Source organism: Ochotona princeps, chromosome 16 (genome assembly GCF_030435755.1).
Source record: "Ochotona princeps isolate mOchPri1 chromosome 16, mOchPri1.hap1, whole genome shotgun sequence".
NCBI lineage: Eukaryota > Metazoa > Chordata > Mammalia > Lagomorpha > Ochotonidae > Ochotona > Ochotona princeps.
The window spans coordinates 996,561-1,018,569 of record NC_080847.1 but is presented as its reverse complement, the minus strand read 5'-3'; the positions used below and the strand labels follow the sequence as shown (position 1 = coordinate 1,018,569).

General features: G+C 62.7%; 1 protein-coding gene across 2 annotated transcripts in view; it reads left to right on the top strand.

The window, feature by feature from the left end:
• The first annotated feature begins 274 nt into the window (after positions 1 to 274).
• Positions 275 to 22,009, top strand: part of JPH3 (junctophilin 3) — a 41,436-nt gene continuing 19,701 nt past the window's right edge. The window contains exon 1 of one of the 2 annotated variants that reach the window (XM_058674211.1): positions 275 to 437. In XM_058674211.1, the coding sequence (XP_058530194.1) occupies positions 323 to 437 (115 nt within the window). In that variant the 5' untranslated portion in view covers positions 275 to 322. Of the gene's footprint in view, positions 438 to 16,760; positions 17,635 to 22,009 lie in introns of those variants that run through there. The other variant, XM_058674210.1, reaches the window with a different exon arrangement.

The window sequence follows — 22,009 nt, the reverse complement described above, 5'->3', positions numbered from 1 at the left end:
CAGTCAGCCTGCCTTTCCCTTCCTGCCAGTTCCTCAAGGACACAGCTCTCTGTCGGCCTTCCTGCTAAGCTGGCCTCGTCCTGGAAAGGCCCATCCTCTGCTGACCGTGGCCAGGAAGAAGACTCAGGCTCCCTGGCTGAGCTGGCATAAATCCCAGGGCCTGCCTGTCCAGCCGGGGCCTACCTGTCCAGCTGGGGTTTACCTGTCCAGCCGGGGCTTGCCGTTGTCCAGCCGGGGCCTGCTTGTCCAGCCGGGGCTTGCCGTTGTTCAGACAGGGCCTGCCTCTCCAGCCGGGGCCTGCCTGTCCACCTGCAAACGGAAGATGCAGTTCCTCCTGTCAGTGGCTGCATGCCTGCTTCCAAATCAGAGTCCTGTCCTTGGGGATGGGGGACCCTCACCCCAGCAGCGACACCAGCCCACAGGTCACCTGGCACGCGGTAAGTCCCAGCAGGAACACGACGTAACTTGGGAGCTGAGTGTCCACGGTGTGTGGGAGAAGCAGCTGCGTTCTCGTGGGTGGGAGTGCTGAGGGACCTTGTGCGTCTTGGTGTTTCATGCTGCTCAACCAGCAACTATAAAACCTTGTCAGGGCCATGACGCAGTCTGTGTGGCTGCCACCCGTGATGCCTCCATCCCTGTTCATGTCCCAGCTGATACACATCTTATTGTTTTAATATTCATTACAAAGGTGAGGGGGTTACAGACCCCTGTGGGTCACTGGTAGAGACGGAGGGGTCGTGGGAAAACTCAGTAGGGGGAAAAGAAGGGGGTGGCCGCTCCTTGGTGTCAGATCACCTCTGTGCTGGGGGACAGCCCGTCTCCTGCAGCCGCTTCCAGGCCCTCGGTGTGCAGTGTGCGTGGAAAGGGAGCAAGTCCTGGGGTGTCGCCGTGAGACTGACGGGGAGGAGCCACCTCTGGCCTGTGGCCCTCGGCGTGCTGTGTGCTTGTCCCGACTGTAACCCTCATCGGGCTCCCCCTTCCATGGAGAGTAACAGGGTCCATCTGCCCCCACAGGGGCTCTTCCTGGTTCTGTGTGAAGTGTGAGGCCCTGAGGCCGTCCACGCTCCGCAGCGTCCCAGCTCCCCGGAGAGCTTGGCTGAATGCTGTGTCCTCGCCGTCCTGTCCCTCCTCAGAGAGCTGCGAGGTCCTCTGCTGGACTAGCAGCTGGCTGTCTTTCATGTGTGTCGGGGTGAGTTCCCCACACTTTCTCTGGGCTCAGGCAGGCCCTGCAACATGTCTGTGGTTGGGATGCTCCTGTGTGTGGGATGCTCCTGCGGTCAGGGATCCTGCCAGACCCACGTCCTCAGCTCTCGCTGGCAGGGCACCTTGGCCTGGTAAGGGCAACTCCGCAGCCTGGCTCTCACGTGTGTGCTGCAGCCTGCCGTGGCCCACCACCCCCCACCCTGGGTACCAGGGCAGGACAGAGGCCTAGTTCCAGGAGACCCTCCCAGCTCCTGGCAGCCCCAGGCCTAGCTCTGCTGTATGTTGGCAGGCAGGGCCGTCCAGCCTGGGGAGACCCTCTGGCACCCCATCTGCGCCATCACTGTATCAGCCCTCTTACTCACATGGTGATGTGATGGCCTGCCCTGTGAAGTCCTTAGCAACCATCTCCTACACCCCAAGGCCTCTGTAGGACCCCCTGGCCTGCCCCTGGTGTGCAGCCATAGTGACGGGGCAGACCTCAGCCACCGGCTGCTCCACTTTCAGTCCAGCCCCCAGCTTTGGGCCTGGCCCGGCCTTCACCATTACGGCCACTGGGGAGTCCCCCACCTTCGGGCGACCTGGGACTCACTGGCTGTCAGCTGGAGGCCGCCCCTTCCCCACTGCACGGCCCCACCCCCGCCCCACTCCACGTCACGGGCAGTCACTTCTCCAAGCTGGGCAGGCATCTTGCTGCACTCGCACCTGCTGAGATGGTATCCTGAGGTAGTGAAAGTAAAAACAGATATGCGTGTTCAGGCTCCAGTTGTCACAGCGGGCCCCCCGGGGGAGTCTGCACAGCCCGGAGGCCGGGGCCGGCTGCACTGTGCCACCCTGGGCGGCTGATGTCCTCCTCAGCAGGGTACAGGTCAGTATGCACCGTCCTCAACACAGGGCCAGGTGTGTGCCACGTTCATGTCCCGTGTCACCTGGGTGCAGACCCAGGACCTGGGGCCGTGTTCCCAGGTGGGACGCGGCAGTCAGGCAGTTGCGGTAGGTGGCATGGCACAGCTGTGTTCCACCTGCCAATGCCTGCAGGGCTGCCCCTTGGCCATGTGTCAGACCTGGGCGGGCGGGCGGGAGGAAGGAGCAGCCTGGCCAGGATGGGCCTAACTTGAAGGCTAGCTCTCGCCTGCAGACCCCAGCCCTCGTCTCGGGGCAGCCGTCCTGAGGAGAGCACCGTGGAGCCCCCCCCGCCCCCAGGATGCATGCCTCTGGGGCCTCTCTCACCCAGTCGGGGTGCTGTCTGAGATGGAGTCTGCAGGAGGGGCGTCCGACTCTGGACAGGGTGAGGACCAGGGACAGCTTAGGAGGTATGGGTGGGCCGTGAGCTTGGGGAGACAGTGAGGGTCCCCCACCTGAGGGAGGCTGGGCCTCCACAGCCTGGCAGGAGCCCGTCTGCCACGAGGAGGTGCCACAGGAGGTGTAGCCCGAGGCATCCACTCTGGCAGTGAATGCAGGCTGGTCCTAGCAGAGCAGGGTGCCATGGGGGTCGCAGGCACACTGCCCGATGGCAGTGGTCTGAGCAGGTGAGTGTGGCAAGCACCTTTGCTACCAGAGCAGGTGCTGGAGTACCCCCGAGCATCTCCCCTCCCCCACTCCAACGGACAGGGACGGGGAGGGGCTTTCCTTCCAAGCATGCACTGTTCTGTGTGTGATTGGACGCTGCTGCTGAGCTGGGGAGCAGGTGGGGAGATGAGGGATAGCGTGGGAGGAGCCACAGAGAGGGCAGGAGGTGGTCTGGCCCAGACCCAGAGGACTTTTGGGTGGGAAGATGGGCTTCCAGCAGCAAAGAGGTCCCTAAAGGAAAAGATAGAACATATTTATCCTTGGGGGGGGACCCTTGGATGTCTGGTTTCAGGATAGGATTTCTTAAGATTCCCCAGAGCAGGCAGGGCTCGGCAGTGTGGCCTAGTGGCTAAGGTCCTCGCCTTGATCCCATATGGCCGCTGGTTCTAATCCCGGCAGCTCCACTTCCTCTCTGTCTCTCCTCCTCTCAGTATATCTGACTGTGTAAAAAAAAAAAAAAAAAAAAAAAAAGATTCCCCAGAGCAGCAAATGCTGCAGAAAACTTGACAAACCAAGCGAAGGCTCCTTCCCATCCTGTGCTGGGCTCGGGTCCTGGGCCCCAGGGAAGCCCACTGGCTGGGCAGCTTCCAGGGTGGGGGGGGTGCTAGCAGCTCCACGCATGTTGGTCCCTTGTGCTTCCCTGGGTGCCCAGCAGATGGCGCCGCTTTGTAATTTGCCACTAGGCGTCAGGGGTCCTCAGGGGTCCCTACCCAATTCCTCCAGTGCAGGTGGGCTGCAGGCCTCACCCTCTGCAGTGCCTGCCCCAGGCCACAGACCCTCCCCCCGCCGGCCCCTCTCCTCTGAGCCCTGACGCGAGCCCTGCTTGCCCCCAGCCTGGAGACCTGTGTGTTTTGGGGATCACAGGGAGGTGTACATCGGGCTGAGCAGTGTAACTCTGGGTGAGCAAGCAGCTTGGCTATCCTGGGTCTCCCTTCCTTTGTGGCAAAGCTGGCCCCTCAGGGGTGGGGTGGGTGGTTCACCCCTGCCTGCACTGAGGCAGCAGTTGACTGGGGTCCCAACCCTGTGTGTGTGACCTTACCTGGAAAGGAGGTCTGTGGCAGTGTGGTTAGTCCAAAGTTACACTCCAGGGGTGGTCCTGAGCCCAACAGCAGGTGGGAGCGGGCACGGAGACGTCTTGGGGAGATAGGGCTGTCGTGGAGGGGGCAGAGACCAGGGGCCGACAGTGAAGTGGGCAGGAGGCAGGGCAGCAGGTCTGGGGATGAGCCTGGGGCGGCCGGACCCCCCACAGACTCAGTGCCAGCAGGGTTTGAGCAGCAGGCTCCACTTTCTCAGCTGTGGGGGGGCTGACAACCCCCTGGCTCTCAGCAAACAGGACGCCGGACATTACCTGTGGAACACATGGCATTCAGCAGGGCACACGCTGGATCGCTAGTCCATGGGCAAGATCCCCCTTGCTTCCTTTACATCCACCCTGGGCCCTGGCGTGGCGGAGCTGTGGGCAGGCCTGCAGGCGGGGGCCGAGCCTGGCTGCCCTGGCGTGGTGGAGCTGTGGGCAGGCCTGGGGCAAAGGGTCCGAGCCTGGCTGCCCTGGCGTGGTGGAGCTGTGGGCAGGCGTGCGGGCGGGGGCTGAGCCTGGCTGCCCTACCTCAGAGCAGAGGCAGAGATGCGCTTTCTGCAGCTCAGCTCCTGTGCTGTGGGGAGGTGAGAGCCTGGCAGGTGTGTAAGCAGGTCCTGGGGGATGCAGGCAGAGGTGCGGGTGCTGTGAGACTGAGGACTGGGGCCACTGGAACCAGGGCCCTCCCTGCACCACCCCCCACCGAGCCCATTGGTGCCGAGAGGAAGGCCCCTTGGGCCCTGTGCCTGCAACAACTGCAGGTGGGTACGAGGCCCAGAGCACAGCTGGCAAGGGGACATCCCTAGGCCTGCTCCCTGCACCCCATGACTGCCTGTGCTCCGCACCTGCTGGAGCCACAAATGGAAGTCCCTCGGTCTCAGGCTGTGCCTGGGGTTGCTGCTGCCCTCCAGTGGAGAAGCTGTGGTGCCAGAAACACACAGTGCTGGGGGCTGGATGCTGTGTCCTGCAACCCCAGGCCCGCAGTGGTGGGAGACTAGCTAGGGAAGGTGAGGTAAGGCGGCTGATGGAAGGAGCCACTGTTGGCACTTGAGGGCAAATGCCAGGTTGGTGTTACAGCTGTGTGCACCCCCACATGACCATGTGCACACACCCTGGGCTGGGCAGCTCCCCGTCATGGGAGACGGCTTAGCAGGAGAGAGTGCAGCCAGGATTCAAGGCTCTGCCGCATGCTGCACCAGGGGTGTGAGCCCCAACCTCTGGGGGGGAGGGCAGGGGCAGCCGGAGGGGGGAGGGCTCCCGACAGCAGGGCAGGAGCAAGCGGATGTGCCTGGTGACAGTTAGATGGCAGATGGTGGCTGAGGGGGTGTAGTCTGCACTGCAGTGAGGCAGCCACAGGACAGCTTGCTCTCAGGCAGTCTCTGTTCCCTGAAGACCCAGCCCAGGGAGCAAGGCTGGGCTGCCTGCTGCCACCTGTGTAGGCAGAGCACAGCCCCCCGCATGTGCAGTGGGACCTCCAGAGCGCACAGGCGCAGTTCCCAAATCCTCCTGCGTTCCAGTCACCTGAAGACGCGTCGCAGGGCAGACCCGGCGGTGCAGCTGCCGGGGGCCCGACGCGTCGCAGGGCAGACCCGGCGGTGCAGCTGCCGGGGGCCCGACGCGTCCCAGGGCAGACCCGGGGGCCCAGCAACGAGCATTTTCAGACAAGCATCTCCGAGCCCTGCTTGGGCCTTTGTGTGACCGGGTGGGGAGACCCATGTCGTGGAGGAGGACCCACTTGACTCAGATCCTTAGCCTTACTCCAAAACATTGGCTCAGGAACCCCCGGAGCTGCCAGAGGGAACTAAACTGCCCTCTGCACTTGGAATCTGCTGAGCAAGAGGTCGGGGCTGGGCCAAGCCGGCCCATCCGTGAACCTCGGCCCGGACTTGGAGAAGCTCGCCTGAGCCCCAGGCTGGCACTGCCCCGATATCCGCCTCCTGTGCCAGCTTAGCCCTAGGCTCCATGCGCCTGCTGGAGGGCTGGGTCCTGGCCAGGGCCAGCCTGGCTACCTGCCACCTGCCCAGCCCCAGGGCATGTCTCCAGCTACCGGTGTGCGTCCCCGTAGGTGACTGCCTCCAGGGGGATGTGTGGCGTTCCTGCTTTTAGACACCTCAGCCTGGCTCCTCCGTCATACGTGACCAGCAGGCTTGGGTTTGCTGCCACAGCCCTGGTTCACCTGGCAGTTACCTGGTGAGAGTGAGCAGGGCTGCTGGGGCCTGTTCTGATCCTGACCCTGCTGTGTCCACATGGCCAACAGCCTGCCCGAGCCCCGGTCCCCAAAACCAGCCTGGGAATCACACTGGGGGCGGGCGAGAACTGTCCTGCAGCCTGGACCCCCAGCTCAGCCTTCCTCCCTCATCCCTTTGGGGAGGTGCAGGGAGGCAGTCCCGACCCCCAGTCCACCTGGCACGGCTTTGGTGTTGCTGGCTGACATTCTGGGCTGTCACTCCCGGTGAGCTGTGGGTAGAGGAGCCGTAGTCGCAGGGTTCCGGGGCCACAGGAAGAAGGTGGCTGCTGGCCTGGAGGGGCCCTCCGACAGCTCCCCTGGGCACCTGGCCCCAGCAAAGCGGAGTCCGCACGGCTACCTGGGCGTGCCCTCTCTCGCAGAGCCATGATGGAGACCGGGATCTGGGGCAGCCCTGCCCTCTCCTGCTGGGCCCTGGCAGTCTGTGAAATGAAGTTGCTCACACAGGCTGAGCCTCAGCGGTCTGTGGTGTCTCCACGGGGTGCTTCCTTGCAACTATCACCACTACATAGTTCCAGAACTTTTCTTCTGTGAAGGAGGTATTTATTTGAAAGGCAGAGTTCTGGAGAGGGAGAGCGCTTCCATCCACAGGCACGCCTGGTCCGGCATGACGCCAGGAGCCTAACGCTCACCTGGGCCTCCCATGTGGGTCATCTTGCCCTCCTACCTCAGCGCATCAGCAGGAGCCGCAGGGAAGCGGAGTTGCCAGGACTCTGATGGGCACACCCACGAGCCGCTGGCTCACAGGCAGCGGCTAGACCCAGTGGTCATTACAGATTCTCATCTCCCCTGGGGAAGCCTTGTTCTGCCAGCGCCAGCCACTTCGTCACTCGGTGTCTCTGTGGACTCCCCCTCCCCCAGCGGCAGAACCCTGGTAACCAGCCCTGTGTTACTCTGTCTCCAAAGGCTCACCTGTCTGGCTCTCTGGCATCCAGGGAGCTGCGTGGGTGGGCGTGGGTGGGCGTGGGTGGGCGTGGGGCGCCTCTGGGCTGGCTCCTTCGCTGTCTGCCTCCAGGTCCCCCTGTCTCTTGGGCGGCCACTGGGCAACGGGACAGTGTTCAAGCATGCAACAGATCCACATCCTCACCTTACTTCGCTCGCATTTCCTACAGTTTTATCAACATGCACTCCACCCACAAGCTGCCCAGGTGAGGTGATGGGCAGACAGTGACCACCATGTCCACAGAGCTCTGCGGCCGTGGCCAGCGTCTGCACCAGAGCAGGTGCAGCAACCCCCGGCAGCCGTGAGCTCTGTCCCCATGCCTGGGCATCCTGCACAGGGTGGCCACAGCCGTGTGGTCCTTCATGCCTGCTTCCTGCACCTGCCGTTCTAGGCCCCCCTTGAGGCCGTGTGTGAGTGCCCCCTTTTCCAGGGGCCGGTGGCTTCTGTTGCCGAGAGTGCACCATGGGTCATGATTCATGTTCATGGACTACCTGAGATGGCCACCAGGGTGTGGCGCCTTGGGGCTGGGTGTGGAGCGGAACCATTGGGCCACAGGGTTCTGTATGTGAGGACCTGCCCATTGATCTCTGCCATGCCTGGAGCACCTGCCATGCCACGGGGCCAGGGTGTGTCCTCCAGCAATAGCACTGGCCACAGCCAGGGACTGAGGGTGGGGACAGCGTCCGCCTTGATCAGGTGTTGGGGGCATGTTAAGAAGTTCAACATCAGGCCTGGCACAGTAGCATAGTGGCTAAAGGCCTCGCCTTGCACGCAATGGGATCCCATATGGGTGCTGGTTCTAATCCCAGCGGCCCCTCTTCCCATCCAGCTCCCTGCTTGTGGCCTGGGAAAGCAGTGGAGGATGGTCCAAAGCCTTGGGACCCTGCACCCGTGTGGGAGACCCGGAAGAAGTTCCTGGCTCCTGGTTTTGGATTGGCTCAGCTCCGGCCATTGCGGCCACTTGGGGAGTGAATCATCGGATAGAAGCTCTTCCTTCCTGTCTCTCCTCCTCTCTATCTGACTTTGCAATAAAAATAAATCTTTTTTTAAAAAGTTCAATATCTGGGTGCAGCCAGGACACACGTAGTGGATGACAGGACCGCTGGTCACAGCAGCATCTGAAGGCGTGGGCATCCCTGGTTAGGTCTGCTGTCCCTGGGGCACCTGCTGGGGTCTCTCACTACTGCCCCTCACTGGAGACAGGCACAAACCTGGGCAGTTTCATCCAGCACACTCTGCTGGCACCTGGGGACCACCAGCATGGGAGCTGGAAGCTTCTGGAAGGGGCAATCAGCTGCAATGACTAGGGGTCTTCTCATCTGGGCTGCAGCCCCGCGCTGTGTCCTGCAGCCCACCCTGGCTCTCATGCAACCTGTACGATGTTTACACCAAGGAGAGTCCTGGCCACCCGAGTCACTCTAGCCCAGCAGGCCATGTGTGGATTTTGCAGCCAGGCAGGAGACGGTGTGGGATTGCAATTCAGCGAGAGGTTGCCGGTGCTGTAGAAAACTCACTGGTTCACTACCCAAATGGCTGTAACAGCCGGAGCTGAGCTTCATCCAAAGCCAGGAGCCAGGAATTTCTTCCAGGTTTCCTATACAGGTGGGCTGGACTGAATAGCAGGGCTGGTTGGGTTGAACTAGGTTTCAATGCCCATTGACATGTATGAGAGCTGAATGGGATGTGGGACAGACTGGACCAGTCTGCTGTACATACTGGTAAGCAAGGGAACCAGGGTAGGGGGCAGGCCTGGTGGGGGTTGTGGGGAGTCACCCCAGCTAGGCTGCAGCTCCCACTGGTTTGTGTGAGGGCCAAGTATGAAGCGGACAGAATCGGGCTGGACTGTAACACCCATCGGTTCGCATGGAAGACAGTGCTGGAAACAGAACTGACCCAGCAATTGCAAAGACCAGCGTGTGCATGAGCTGACTGGCAAGCGCACACAAGAATCATGGCTGGGATCACCTCAGATGCAGTTTCTTCGGGGATCCCTCCAACTGAACTGCTGATCTCAGAACCCCAACCATGAAGAGACTATGTCAGCCAGTGGATTCTGAATAGAGTTCATCGTGCTTAAAACGGCGAGATTGGCAGCAATTCAGAACTGTTGAACTATCAAAACTGCTTGAGCAGGACCCTCGGAGCATGCCCCACATCGGGGACCTGGGATGGTGGGAGGCTGGGTGGGAGGCTGGGTGGGGGGTGCTGGGGGGAGGCTGGGGGGAGGTTTGGGGGGAGGCTGGGTGGGGGAGGCTGAGGGGAGGCTGGGGGGCTGGGGGGCTTCTCCCTTTGTTTCTGCTCTTACCTCAGATACAGAAAGAAAAAAATGATATTAGTGTGGAAACAATGGTCTTACCCACTTTCCTGTAACCCTTGACCCTTTGTGCCCTAATCAACTATGTAAGATTATCAAAATAAAAACATATTCTAAAAAATACTTATTTATTGGAGGGTAGAGCTACAGAGAGGGGATAGAGTAAGCAAGGGCCGGCAAAGACCAGGGCTAGACCAGGCTGAAGCGAGGTGTGTGGGGCTCCCACCGGGTCTCCCCTTGGGCCACAGTGGCCGAAGCACTGACCATCTCCTACTTTCCCAGCTGAATCAGCATGGAGCTGGGTTGGAAGCAGAGCAGCTGGACGTGAGCTGGCCACAGGGATTCTGGCACAGTGGGTGGCGTCTTAGCTCACTGTGCCATGATCCAGACCCCACTGGTGGACACGGGTTTTTCTAAGTCTCAGTTCCCAATGTGCTGGTGTTCCTCTGCACGCCCCTGCCTGGCACCTGCTGCCCCTGTGTCCACAGCAGACATGCCCTCCTGCTTCCATGTCCCTGCCATCAGTCCCATGAACCTCCAGGGAGCACCTCCCACAGGCCAGGCTCAGGACTGGAGCACAGAGGTGAGTGCTCCCCAGGCCCTGCGCCCCTGGACTGCAGGGTCCCCAGGAGGGGCAGCCAGGGAGCAGGCACTCCATGGACGGTGAGCAAATGAGCTGGCAGCCTCCCCTCTCCTGCTCTCAATTCCCTCCTCGGTCCCAGTGGACCCTGCTCGGTAATTACCTCTGCCTCCTGCTTGTGCGGCTGCCCAGGCCTGCCCAGGAGCCAAGAGCCACCCGGAGCCCTGGCTGAGCCCTGCTGGGTGAGCGCCGCCCATCCTCAGCTGCCTCCGGAGCGCCCCTCGGTCCTTCCTGCAGCCAGGTTTGGACCCGGGGTCCAGTCACGGGTGAGCCCCGGATGCAGGCCAGCCCAGCAGGCCCTACACTGTCGACCATCTGTGTAGGATGGCCGTGCGGCCTGGTGAGCTCCCTGATGCGAAGCCAACATGGCCGCCCCTTGGGCTGCTTTTGCTCTGTCAGGACGGGCCTGCAGCCGCTAGGGAAACACCAGAGGGTGAGCAGCGTCCTGTTCCCCTCTGGATGGGGGTGCACTCCGAGCTGTAAGCTGGACAGGACAGAGGAAAACAGCTGCCGGCACTCGCCAGAGAATGGCGAGTCCTGGCTGCCCCCTGATGTCCACGGACTAAGTTCCCAGGTCCCTGCACCCAAGTGAGAGACCAGGAAGAAGTTCCTGGCTCCAGCTTAGCTCAGCCCCAAACGTGTGGGGGATAAAGCAGCTATGGAAGATTCTCTGTCTCTCCCTTTCTCTCCGTAAATCTGCCTTTCAAAAAATGAATGAATCTTAAAAGGAGCTTCATGGGCCAATGTGATGGCTCAGCTGGCTAATCCTCTGCCTGCAAGTGCCAGCATCCCAAATGAACACTGGTTCGTGTCCCCGCTGCTCCACTTCCCATCCAGCTCCCTGCTTGCGGCCTGGGAGAGCAGTGGAGGACAGTGTAAAGCCTTGGGACCCTGCACCCACGTGGGAGACCCAGAGAAGTCCTGGCTCCTGGCTGCTAATCAGCTCAGCTCTGGCCACTGGGGGAGTGAACCAGTGGATGGAAGAGCTTTCTATTCTGCTCTGTGAATTTCCCTTTCCAATTAAAGATAAATAAATCTTTTTTAAAAAGGACTCGTAGCATCTCATTGACTTAGCTCTGAAGACCACTCCCTTAGTGGATGGGGAATGAGGAGACCCAATGGAACCCCCACCGTTCCCTCGACTGGCTCTCTCCAGGTTGGGGGACCCAAACGGTGAAAGGAGGAAGGGAGGAGAGAGCTGCAGGGCCACCTGGGGCGCAGGCTGGGTTCGCACACAGCAGTTGTGCAGAGAGTGCGGGCAGAGAGCTCAGGCAGCCCGGGGGTGGCTGTGTGTGGATCAGCGGGGCTGGAGGCGTGTGGTGGCAGAGTGAACGAGTGAGCTTGCCTCTGCGGCTTTACGGGAGGCCTCCTGCCAGTGAGTGGCAAGGCAGGTGTCGCGACAAGGAGAGGAGCTTGCCAGGGAAGGGACGTCCTTTGGGGTGAGGGGACTGTTGTGGAAGCAGGCAGGGGGTGGTGACTGCACGCATCCCTGCATTGTTCATTTTAAAGTGGTCAGTGGCATATCTGTCACCTGCATTTTACCTGAATGAAACCAAGGGCGGCAGGAGGTGGCAGGAGGGGAAGGCGTGTGTCACTGGCTCCGTCCAGCGCCTGGGCACAGCTGGTGCAGCCTGAGTGCAGGGTGCCCCTGCCTGGCCACCCCTGCAGTGCAGGGTGCCCTGAGGGGAGCTGCCTGTGACCACGGCAGCTGCATCACTGAGGGCTGACTGGAATGGGGGTGGGCCTCACAGGGTGACATCCTCCCCCCGTGCCTTTCCCGTCCTCACAGGGGCCACGCCAAGGGGCACCCCCTCTTGGGCTGAGCTGAGTGAGTCTCCGTGCTTGATAAAGTGGGGCTCCCCGGGGTATCCTCTTGGTGACAATGTGGTACGGCTGCCATGGAATGTGTGCAGCCCACATGTTGCTGGGCCTTGCCCCAGATGTTTGCAACCCCCATGGGAATCTGAAGCCAGGCAGCAGCGTCTCTTAGGCTCTGGTCTCTGTGTCATGTGCAGACCTCGGTGTCCCACATGCCAGGGCCGGGGTGGTCAGAGCAGCCCAAGACCTGGTTGGGCAAGGCTGCCCCTTGGCATGTGTCAGCAGGGGGTGAGTACTACACACCTTCCCGCAGAGTTGGCTTGGAGATGCCCCACGCACAGCCTCCCTGCACTGTCAGCGGGGGAGTCCTGAGCTGCACACACATCCCATCTGAGGCAAACCAGCTGTTGGCCATGCTCCCGGCTTGCTCCTGGCCACATGGAGTCTCCCTGGACCTGAGGCTGCCACATCCCCACTTCCCCTGAGGCCTCTGTGTGGGCAGGGAGTCTGCTCTCTGACCCCTGCTGGATGGGTCAGGTTTTTTTGTATGTAAGATTTTTATTGGAAAAGCAGATTTACAGAGAGGAGACACAAAAAGAAAGATTCTCCATCCACTGGTTCACCCCCAAGTGGCTTCAACAGCTGGGGCTGAGCTGATTTGAAGCCAGGAGCCAGGAGCTTCTGGGTCTCCCACACAGGTGCAGGGTCCCAAGGCTCTGGGCCGTCCTCCACTGCTTTCCCAGGCCACAGGCAGGGAGCTGGATGGGAAGTTGAACAGCGGGGACACGGACCAGCACCCAGATCGGATGCCAGTGCATGCAAGATGAGGGTTTTAGCTACTAGGCTATGGCACTAGGTCAGGTTTGTAGAAATTGGCTGCACGAATGGCTGGTGCAGACTCTGACACCACAGTGTGGGCAGCAGCCCACGCTCCGGCCCTCTGTGCCCTGATGACCTGAGTCCACCTGGCTGCTGATGCAGGCCCCGGACGTCACCAGTGCCACTTCCTGAAGGGGAAGTGACAGGGAGAGGGCCAGCACTCCTGGGCCGAGCTCCTCTGGCCATGACTGACTGGCAGTGCTAGTCCTGCCTTGGAGATTCAGGGTGCAGGGCCCCCTGGGGACGTGTGTGTGGACCAGCCACCTGCCAGGGCACATCAGGGTAAGAAGCTGGCATTCAGTGGCTTGTCCCGCATGAGGGCCCACAGCATTGCAGGGTCGGGCACGTAGCGCTCTGTGTGAGCCTGCAGGCTATGCCCTCCTCTCTGGCTGTCCTGTATCCCTGCCCAGGTCTGTCATGCAGTGGCTGTGTGGCCTTGAGAATGTGGCCACGTCTCTCTGTGCCTTCTGGTGTTGGGGAGCTGTGAGAGCACCCTTCCTTCAGATGTGATGGGGTGCACCTAGGGTGGTGCTGCCCGGAGCAGCAGGCTCCTGTCACACAGCGCCGAGAGCCAGTGGGTGGATACACGGAACGCTGCAGAGTGGGGTCAGCCCCTGAGTGCGCATCAGCACTGTGTGCCTGAGAGGTTCCTGCCCCAGCGTCGTGGAGATGTATTTATCTGACAGGCAGAGTGCAGGAGAAAGTTTCATCTTTCTGCTGGTTCACTCCCCAAATGGCCACAAAGGCTGAAGCTGGGCCAGACAAAAGCCAGGAGCCAGGAGCTCCTCCAGGTCTCCCACCCAGGTGCAGGGTTGCAAGGCTCTGGGCCGTCCTCCACTGCTTTCCTAGGCCACACGCAGGGAGCTGGATGGGATGTGGAGCAGCTGGGACTTGAACCAGCACTCATGTGGGATGCCAGCACCACAGGTGGTGACTTAGCCCACTTGGGCCAGATGCCAGACCACCACCATGTTAGAGGGACAGGGACGAGCACCCAGCGTGCTGTGGGGGCTGATCTGGTGACAAGGCTATGCCTGGGCCGTAGTGGAGGCAGACAGGCTGTGAGAGGGTCCGGGGCTGGGCTGCACCAGGCTGGGAGTCCAGGGGCCCCTGGAGGGAGAAGGTGCCGGGATGCCAGGTGCTGCTCAGCCTCTGACCTCTTGGGGCTTCTTGTCCCTTTGCCTTGGTGCTCCCAGGGGTCAGTGGGGTGGTGCCCAGCCCAGGACCTGGGCCCCAGTGTCCCTGAGTGGTAGAATATCACCACCTGCCAGAGCCAAGCCTCACTATCATCACAGCTGTGTCCCTGCCCTGGCATCGCGGCTGTGTCCCTGCACTGGCATCGCGGCTGTGTCCCTGCCCTGGCATCGCGGCTATGTCCCTGCACTGGCATCGCGGCTGTGTCCCTGCCCTGGCATCGCGGCTGTGTCCCTGCACTGGCATCATGGCTGTGTTCCCACAGAAATGAATTGCTGCTTGGCTAATGGGGGGCCGGTCACTGGCACAGACCTCTCAGCCAGGCCGCCCCCAGCTTCAGCGAGGCCGCGAGGACCTTGGTCCCAGGGGCTAGAGTCTGGCATGAATGCCCTCTCTCTTCCACCTGCAGGAAGCCCTCACCACTGTAGCGGGGGCAGGGGGAGGGCAGGAGCATGTGCAGGTCCCAGCACAGACACAGGAGAGGGTGAACCATGATGTCCATCAGATGTGCGTCACAGCTACACAGGAGGCTGGGCCACAAGCTGCCAAGACAGCTGTCTGTGCCCATGGCAGACACCAGCAGGAGCCAGGCGGATGTGGGCCACCAGAGCCTCAGGCCTGGCTGCTGTAGGAAGTGGAGGTCCAGCAGGCAGCTGTGTGGCCAACTTTCCACACTGGAGTGCCAGCTCCAGGCCCATCCGCTCGGCACCATCCAGCTCCCTGCTAATGCGTCTGGGAAGGCAGTGGAGGATGGCCCAGGCTCTTGGGCCCCTGCAGCCATGTGGGACACCTGGGAGGTGCTCCTGGCTCCTGGCTTTGGATCGGCTCAGCTCTGGCCATTACGGCCATTTGGGGAGTGAACCAGCAGACGGAAGATCTTTCCCTCTGTTTCTCCTTCTCTCCCTAAATCTAATCTGCCTTTCCAATAAAAATAAATAAATATATATTGGGGGGGGAAGAAAGAAAAAGGTCAGGAACTCTCCCCAGAGTGGAATTCAAAAAACTTCAGAGCAGGCAAAGGGGAGAGCAGGTGCCAGAAGCCAGAGTTGTGGGCGGGAGGACCAGAGAGACCCAGCTTGGCCTACCCTCTCTTGGGTGAGGGTTTTCCATCCAGGTGGCCCAGGTCAGACTTTTACAAGTGCAGAGGGTGCCAGGCTCCCAGGCCACGAAGGTGGCAGTGGTTCATGGTGCCTTCCCTCCCCCCAGGCTGTTCCCCTATGCCCACGGCCTTGGAGAGCCGCCAGCCCTGCTTCATGGCACTGAACCGCCTCTGGTGCCCACATCTCTGAGGGGAGAGCTCATCGTGGCTGAAGTCACCAGGGTCATGGGAAATGGGGGAGTGTTCTTGGGGCGGGGCCGGGGCTCGGAATCGCAAGGCCAGATGGCAAGGTGCCGGCAAGTGATGGCTTGGAAGCAGTTGCCATTTTCCAACAGCCTGCTGCTGGAGGGCTGCTGGTTCAGCAGGAAGCATTTGGAAACGCAAATGCAGACGGTGCAGGAGTTAGGGCCGCATTTGTTGCAACAGTGTGTGCTGGGGGCTGCTGAGGGCTGCCAGTCCCCGTGGAGGGATCAGAGAGCATGCACACTCCTGCTGCCCAAGGGTTTTGTGTGTGCCTGGACCAGTGAACCCTACCACCAATGCTCCTGGAAGCAGCCCAGAGAGGTGCGGCCACTGCCTAGAACCACACAGCTGGTGGAGCCGGGGCTGGGGCTGGGATGCAGTGAGGGTGCTCTGCAGCCGATTGTCTCCCACGCTGGTGAGGCTGCGTGTCAGCCACACCCACAGGGCATCCCCCACCCATGTAAATTGACAAAACAACTTGAAACCAGAGAGGTCTGCAAAGCCTACTGCACAGCCACGGGCATGTGGCAGGTACACTGTGCCAGGTGGGCTGGGCAGGTCGAGAAGCCACCCTGCAGCCCCCCGGGAAAGCACAACTGGCCACTGGGTAACAGGAGAAGACAGGGCCTCAACCACCTGGAGCCACCACGCCACAGCTCTCCTGCATCCCCGCAGCTGCCCTCCATAAGCCCTGACCCTGCAGCGGCCTCTCCACAGCCCACCACCCCAACTGTAGCGGCCGTTCACATTCCAGGGAGTGTCGGGGACACTGGCTTCTGCCTGAGGACTCACTGGTCCCAAGATGCTCCAAACACAGACGCTATCTGGAGGGGGAGGAGAGCGTGTGAGTTGAGGCTGCATGTCCCTTGTCTCTTCCAAAGAGCTCTGTGAGCGGGTGGGGAGGGCACACCTGTTGGCCAGGTCGCAGAGGGCGCTCAGAATTCCGGGACTGCAGTGTGACTCCTGCTTAACTCACGGGGTAAGCGGGTGGGATTCGCCACTCGCAGGTTTTCTGGGATGAGCGTCCCTCTGCGCCCACGGTGGGGCCCGAGCTGCTCTGGATCTTTAGGGGGAAAACCACTTGTACTCTGCTAGGGCGCCAGGGGGTGGGGTCTCCCCAGGTAACCTGACCATGCCTCCTCTCTCATGGCAGGGCGCACAGAGTGCCCTGGGTTACACAGTTCGTGTCCCTTTAAATCCAAGTCTTGCCAAAGTGGGGGCGGCTAGGGCGCCCTCGACGGACCCTTGTTGCCAGCCGACCGGGCTCGCCGGGAGGCAGGGAGCTGGGGAGCAAGCCAGGAAAGGCTGCAAAGGGCGGGGCGCCTGGGGTCCCAGCCTGAGCCCGCGCACCAGGCCTGGCCAGGCAGCGCCCCTCTCCGGGCCGTGTGCGCGCGTGTGTGCGCGCGTGTGTGCGCGGGGGGCCGGGGCACCGGTCAGGGGGCGCGCGGGCGGCCTGGGTGCGCGCCTCGCCTGCCGAGCGCGCGAGCCGGGCCCGGAGCGCACGCCGTCGCCGCCGCCGCCCGGGCCCGCCGCATTGCTGCTGCCGCCGCGCCCCGCGCCCGGCCGCGGCCCCCGACATGGTGCAGCCGCCCGCGCCGCCGCCCGTGCCACCGCCGCCCGTGCAGCCGCCACCCGTGCCGCCGCGCGCGGGCCCTGCCGCCGCCGCCCCCCGGCGCCCGCAGCGCGGCAGCCGCAGGTGGGGGGCCGCGGCCCGGGCCTGAGCCCGCGGGGCCCTGGCGCTGAGCGGAGCCGCGGGCACAGCCGCGGCGCTCCTGCCCCCTCCCTGCGCCGCCCGCCGCCCCTCCCCCGCCTCCGGTCCCGGCTCCAGCGGGAGCGCGAGACGCCGGCCGGGCTCCGCGGCGCAGCTCGGGGCGCGTCGCCCCCGGTGACTTAGAGCCCGCCGGAGCCCGCGCCTGCTCGCCGCCGCCTCCCCCGGGCCGGGTCGCAGCACAAAGCGGCGGTCCTGGACTCCGGGCTGGGGGTCGCCTCGGGCTTTTTTCACCGCGCGCGGCTCCACAAACCGAGTTTCATGCATGTCCAGTGGGGGTAGGTTTAATTTTGACGATGGGGGGTCCTACTGCGGAGGCTGGGAGGACGGCAAGGCGCACGGCCATGGCGTCTGCACCGGCCCCAAGGGCCAGGGCGAGTACACCGGCTCGTGGAGCCACGGCTTCGAGGTGCTGGGCGTCTACACCTGGCCCAGCGGCAACACGTACCAGGGCACCTGGGCGCAGGGCAAGCGCCACGGCATTGGTGTGGAGAGCAAGGGGAAGTGGGTGTACAAGGGCGAGTGGACGCACGGATTTAAGGGGCGCTACGGGGTGCGGGAGTGCACTGGCAACGGGGCCAAGTACGAAGGCACCTGGAGCAACGGCCTGCAGGACGGCTATGGCACGGAGACCTACTCGGATGGAGGTAGGCGCTGCCGCGGCCGGGGGCCTGGTGGGGGGCGCGTGGGCGCGGAGGAGGGACGCTGTGCACGTCTGGCCCCTTCTGCTGCTTTCTGGGGAAGTTGAGCCACTCCTTAGAGTGGGGCTCTGGGCACGGGCTTCTCCAGAGGGCTCAGCGGCCCTTGGCTACAGGTTGCCCGTCTGCCTGGGTAGGGGCGCTGGGGGCTTTGCAGCATGTGGGCCAGGCCTGCCGGGGAGCTGAGCTGAGGCGGCCAGAGACCTGGGAAAGGCCCTGCTGGGCCCTGGCCAGCCCTGGGGCCCAGCAGAGGCAGAGTGTCTGTGTGTGTGTATGTTGGGGAGGGGGTGGTGCTGCGCCAGGGTCCCCTCCCTGGTCGCCATGGCCCCTTGGCGTGGGGGGAGCTGGTCCGGACCGCTGCTTGTTTTCCTGCTGCCCAAGGGCCTCCCTCAACCCTGAACCAACCCAAGCCAATGAGGAGGGAGCGGTGGGGAGCGCCAAGGCCGGAGATGCCAATCCCAGCCCTGGCGCGGCGAGGCAATAAACTTCTAGGTGGTTGGACGGGGCTGCGCTGCCGCTGCTGGAGGGAGGGGGAGGCCCATCTGCTTAGGCAGAGCCCAGGAATGTCGCCTTCCAGTGGCTGAATCATTTTCCCCCTTGCTGTCGGTGAGGGGGGATTCTGTGCTGCCTCCGCAGGGAGATGCCACCACAGGCCGTCATTCCTTCACTGGGGGCTGAGCCCGGCTCGGCAGTGGGGAGAGGGGGCAGCGGGGAGAGGGGGCCGCGGGGTGAGGGGATGCTTGGGCTGCTTTGCTGCCTTTGTTCCTGGAAGCCAGACCCCACTCCAAGTGTCCCTCCCCCATCTCGGAGCAAGTCCCCAGAGGTGGCTCCCAGCCCTAGGGCCCCCAGGATAGGAGCTCAGAACACCTGCTCTCCTCCCCCGCCGAGGCCACGCCACAACCACGGAGGGCCCCGTAATGATTATTTTGGCTTATGCAACGGAAGGCGGCTTCGTTATTGCCCAGAGCAGAGGAGGAGTCTGGGGCAGTTAATTATATAACGCTGCTGCCTGTCGGAGTCAGGCCCAGCCCTGGTCCCCGGTGGCCCTTGCTGGCGGCTGTTGTCCTGGAGCCCAACGGGCCTGCCTGGGTTCCAGGCGTGAACCTGTGTGCGTGTGTGTGTGCCTGCGTGTGTGCTCTGCTGCCCGCAACGCAGGCCTGGCGAGGCCCAGGCAGCAGCTGTGGGTGGCCCAGTAAGCGGGGAGGCAGCCTGGTGCTCCCCGGTGGGCTGTTTGGAGCCCTGGAGCAGGGATGCAGCCGCCTGTGGGCTGTGGCAGGGCTGCCCTGCAGAGGGGCTCTGGCCGAGCCTTCCCCGGTGCTTGCTTCTTGGCCCGTGCAGCCACGCTCACGTGGGGACACAGGGAGGGGAGGGTCTCGGTCCCACTTCCACCCCACTCCCAATGCTGTGGAACTTCCTGGAACATTTAGGCGTCTGCACCCACGCCTCCACGTGACCTGGGGGATTCCTTTCTTGATCCTGAAAACATTTACCCAGTATTTATGGACCTAGCGGTCTCCAATGCCAGCCTCATTTCTTTCCCCTGTGGGCTCCTGGGCTCCTGCCACCCTGCCCAGTCAGCCCCAGCGCAGACCCCCGCCCCTCTCCCGCCCACCCTGCTAGGTCAGGTTCGTTTCACACGTGGCTCTGTCCCAGGCTTCCTGGGGCTGGGGAGGGGGGACCATGAGCCCCTGCTCCCACAGGCCCACGTGCAGGGCTGCACAGCCATGTGGTGATGGTGACGGTGTGGCGCCATGGTATGCTGACCCCTCTGGCCTGGAGCAGTTGGGTCCTAATATCCGGGGCCACTTTTCTGCGTTGTGATTCCAGCTTCCTTTTAGGAAGGAGATAAGAATGTGAGCCCCTCCTGGGGCAGTGGCCCCCTGGGGAGTGCATGGTCCCCGCTTCCCGGGGTGGGACTTGGGCACCAGCCCAGCGATGCTGTGTGGGTCACTTAGCCCAGCTCCGGGTGCTGTCTCGCATGAATAATGCACTGGTGGTAAATGGCTTCTGCGTTTGGCCAGCACCGGCGTGGAGCGTTTAAGCCCGGGCCACCTGTACCAGCTCCCAAGGCACACCCTTCTCCCGGGCGCTGGGCACGGGGCGTGGAGCATTCGAGTCCGGGCCACCTGTACCAGCTCCCAAGGCACACCCTTCTCCCGGGCGCTGGGCACGGGGCGTGGAGCATTCGAGTCCGGGCCACCTGTACCAGCTCCCAAGGCACACCCGTCTCCCGGGCGCTGGGCACGGGGCACAGAGCATTTTAGCCCAGGCCACCTCTACCAGCTCCCCAAGGCACACCCTTCTCCCGGGCGCTGGGCACAGAAGCACTGCTTCTTGGTGGCGGAGCTTCCTTGCTCTGGGGGCATGGTGCAGGAGTGCCTGCTGGGAGTTCTGGCCCTGGCGTCACGCCCCCTGCTTTGTGCCCCTGGTTGGCCAAGCTGCTCTCCCCATTTCTGCAAGCAGGCTGTGAGGGTGAGGCCTGGGAATGAAGTGTGTGGAGAGAGTGTTTGCTGTTCCATGTCACTAGTATGATATTGTTCACAATCTTGGCCATCAGAGAGGAGTATCTGAGAGCTGTGGGGGCTGGGTGCCAGGCAGGTCCTCATCGGCCCCTGGGCACCCTGGGCAGTGGACGCGGTCTGGGTGGACCCCAGGTAGCGACACCGTCTTGGGCTGTGCGTGTGAGCGCTGGGCTGCCTCCCCCGAGGAGAGGGTGGGCTGCGCCGGTCAGTGCTGTCCCCCAGGGCTTAGACCGAAAGTGCCCCTTTTCAAACAAGCCCACCCACACCCCCCAAGCTGTGAGTCATCACAGGCCCCGGCCCAGATTCCCGCAGCCCACGCGAGTCACACACACCCACGGCTGGAACATGGAGCCGCGAAGGCGCCTGCGTGCGCACATGCGCATGGGTGCGCCTGCTGCCGGGAACACATTCCACATGGGCCCAGGACGCTGCACGCACACCCCTCCAGGTGTCAAGGGATGCTCCTGCAGGAGCAGATGACCTGCCTGGGATGAGGCAGCTGCCCGAGAAGCCGGCAGGCAGCCTGTGGTTTGAAGCTACCACTTGGCCCTAGCATGGCGAGGCCTGGCATTGGCAGGGGCAGGGGCAGTGGAAGGAAAAAGCAGATAATGGACCTGGTGCCGGCTATGGCGAGGGCCACTCCAGCCGCAGGCAGGCCTGCGTGAGGCTGCTGGGGTGGAGGCTCCTTCTCTCTGGTCTCTTGCTCAGCTTCCCCTAAGCCTTCAGTGTCAGGCATGAGCTGACCGTTACGTGTGTTCTGGGCCCTGTGTCCTTAATGAGTCAAGTCTGTGAGCATGTACAAGGGTGTGCTTGGGGTGACTTCCCCATGGCAGGCCACCAGCCTCTGGGCCAGCCACTTTCCTGGCTCTGCAGGGGCTGTGGTGGGCAGAGCCCCACCTAGAGGCCCTGGTTTTGGGACCCACGGGAGCTGGCTCTCCCGGGTCGGGGCGAGGCTGGATTTCAGCACCTCGGACAGCACTCCGCTATGGCCAGGCTCCTGCCGCAGGCCTCCTTACCGCAGCCTTGCCTGCGCCTTGCCGGCCTGGGTCTGCCTGCCCCTGGGCTCTGCCTGCCCCTGGGCATGCCAGGTTGGGGTGCCGTCTGTTGCTTCTCACCCCCTGCTGGGACCATCCGTCTTTCCTGGCACAGCTGAGTGCCCCTTGGTCTGTTGGTCAGAGAGCAGCATGCTGGAGCTGGGGAGGATGTTGGCCAGGCCTGTAGACGTCACTTTAAGGCCATGTGTGTCGCATGCAGCCTCAGGCGGGGGGTGTGGGTGCAGAGCTGGGCTGGTAGAGGACCAGACAGCGACAGTTAGAGAGGTCAGAGACAGAGTTATCGATAAGTTTTCCATCTGCTGGTTTGCTACCCAGATGGCCACAATGGCCGGGGGCTCAGGAAGAGCCAGCAGTGGGGGCTCCATCCAGCTCTGTGGTGAGGGTGTCGGGCCATCCTCCACTGTTTTTCTAGGTGTATTAGCAGGGAACTGGAGCCCAAGTGGGGCAACCTGGTGGAGCCTCAGGTGCTCCTACGTATGGGGTGCTGGAGGTACAGCCTGGGGCTCTACCCCTCCCTGTGTGCGCATCACACTGGCACCCTGGGCCTGTCGTCCAGTGCAGTCCTGCTCGGCACAGTGACCACTGGCCACACCTGCCCTGTGGCTCTCAATCCGTGAGACGCAGTGCATCGTGAGAGGGCGCCAGCCACACAGCGACTGTAGGTCAGTCATGGCCACCTAGGGCTAGAACTTTCCATGGTCCGGCCAGCTCTACTGGATGCTGCTGGGCTGCAGTGTAGACTCAGAT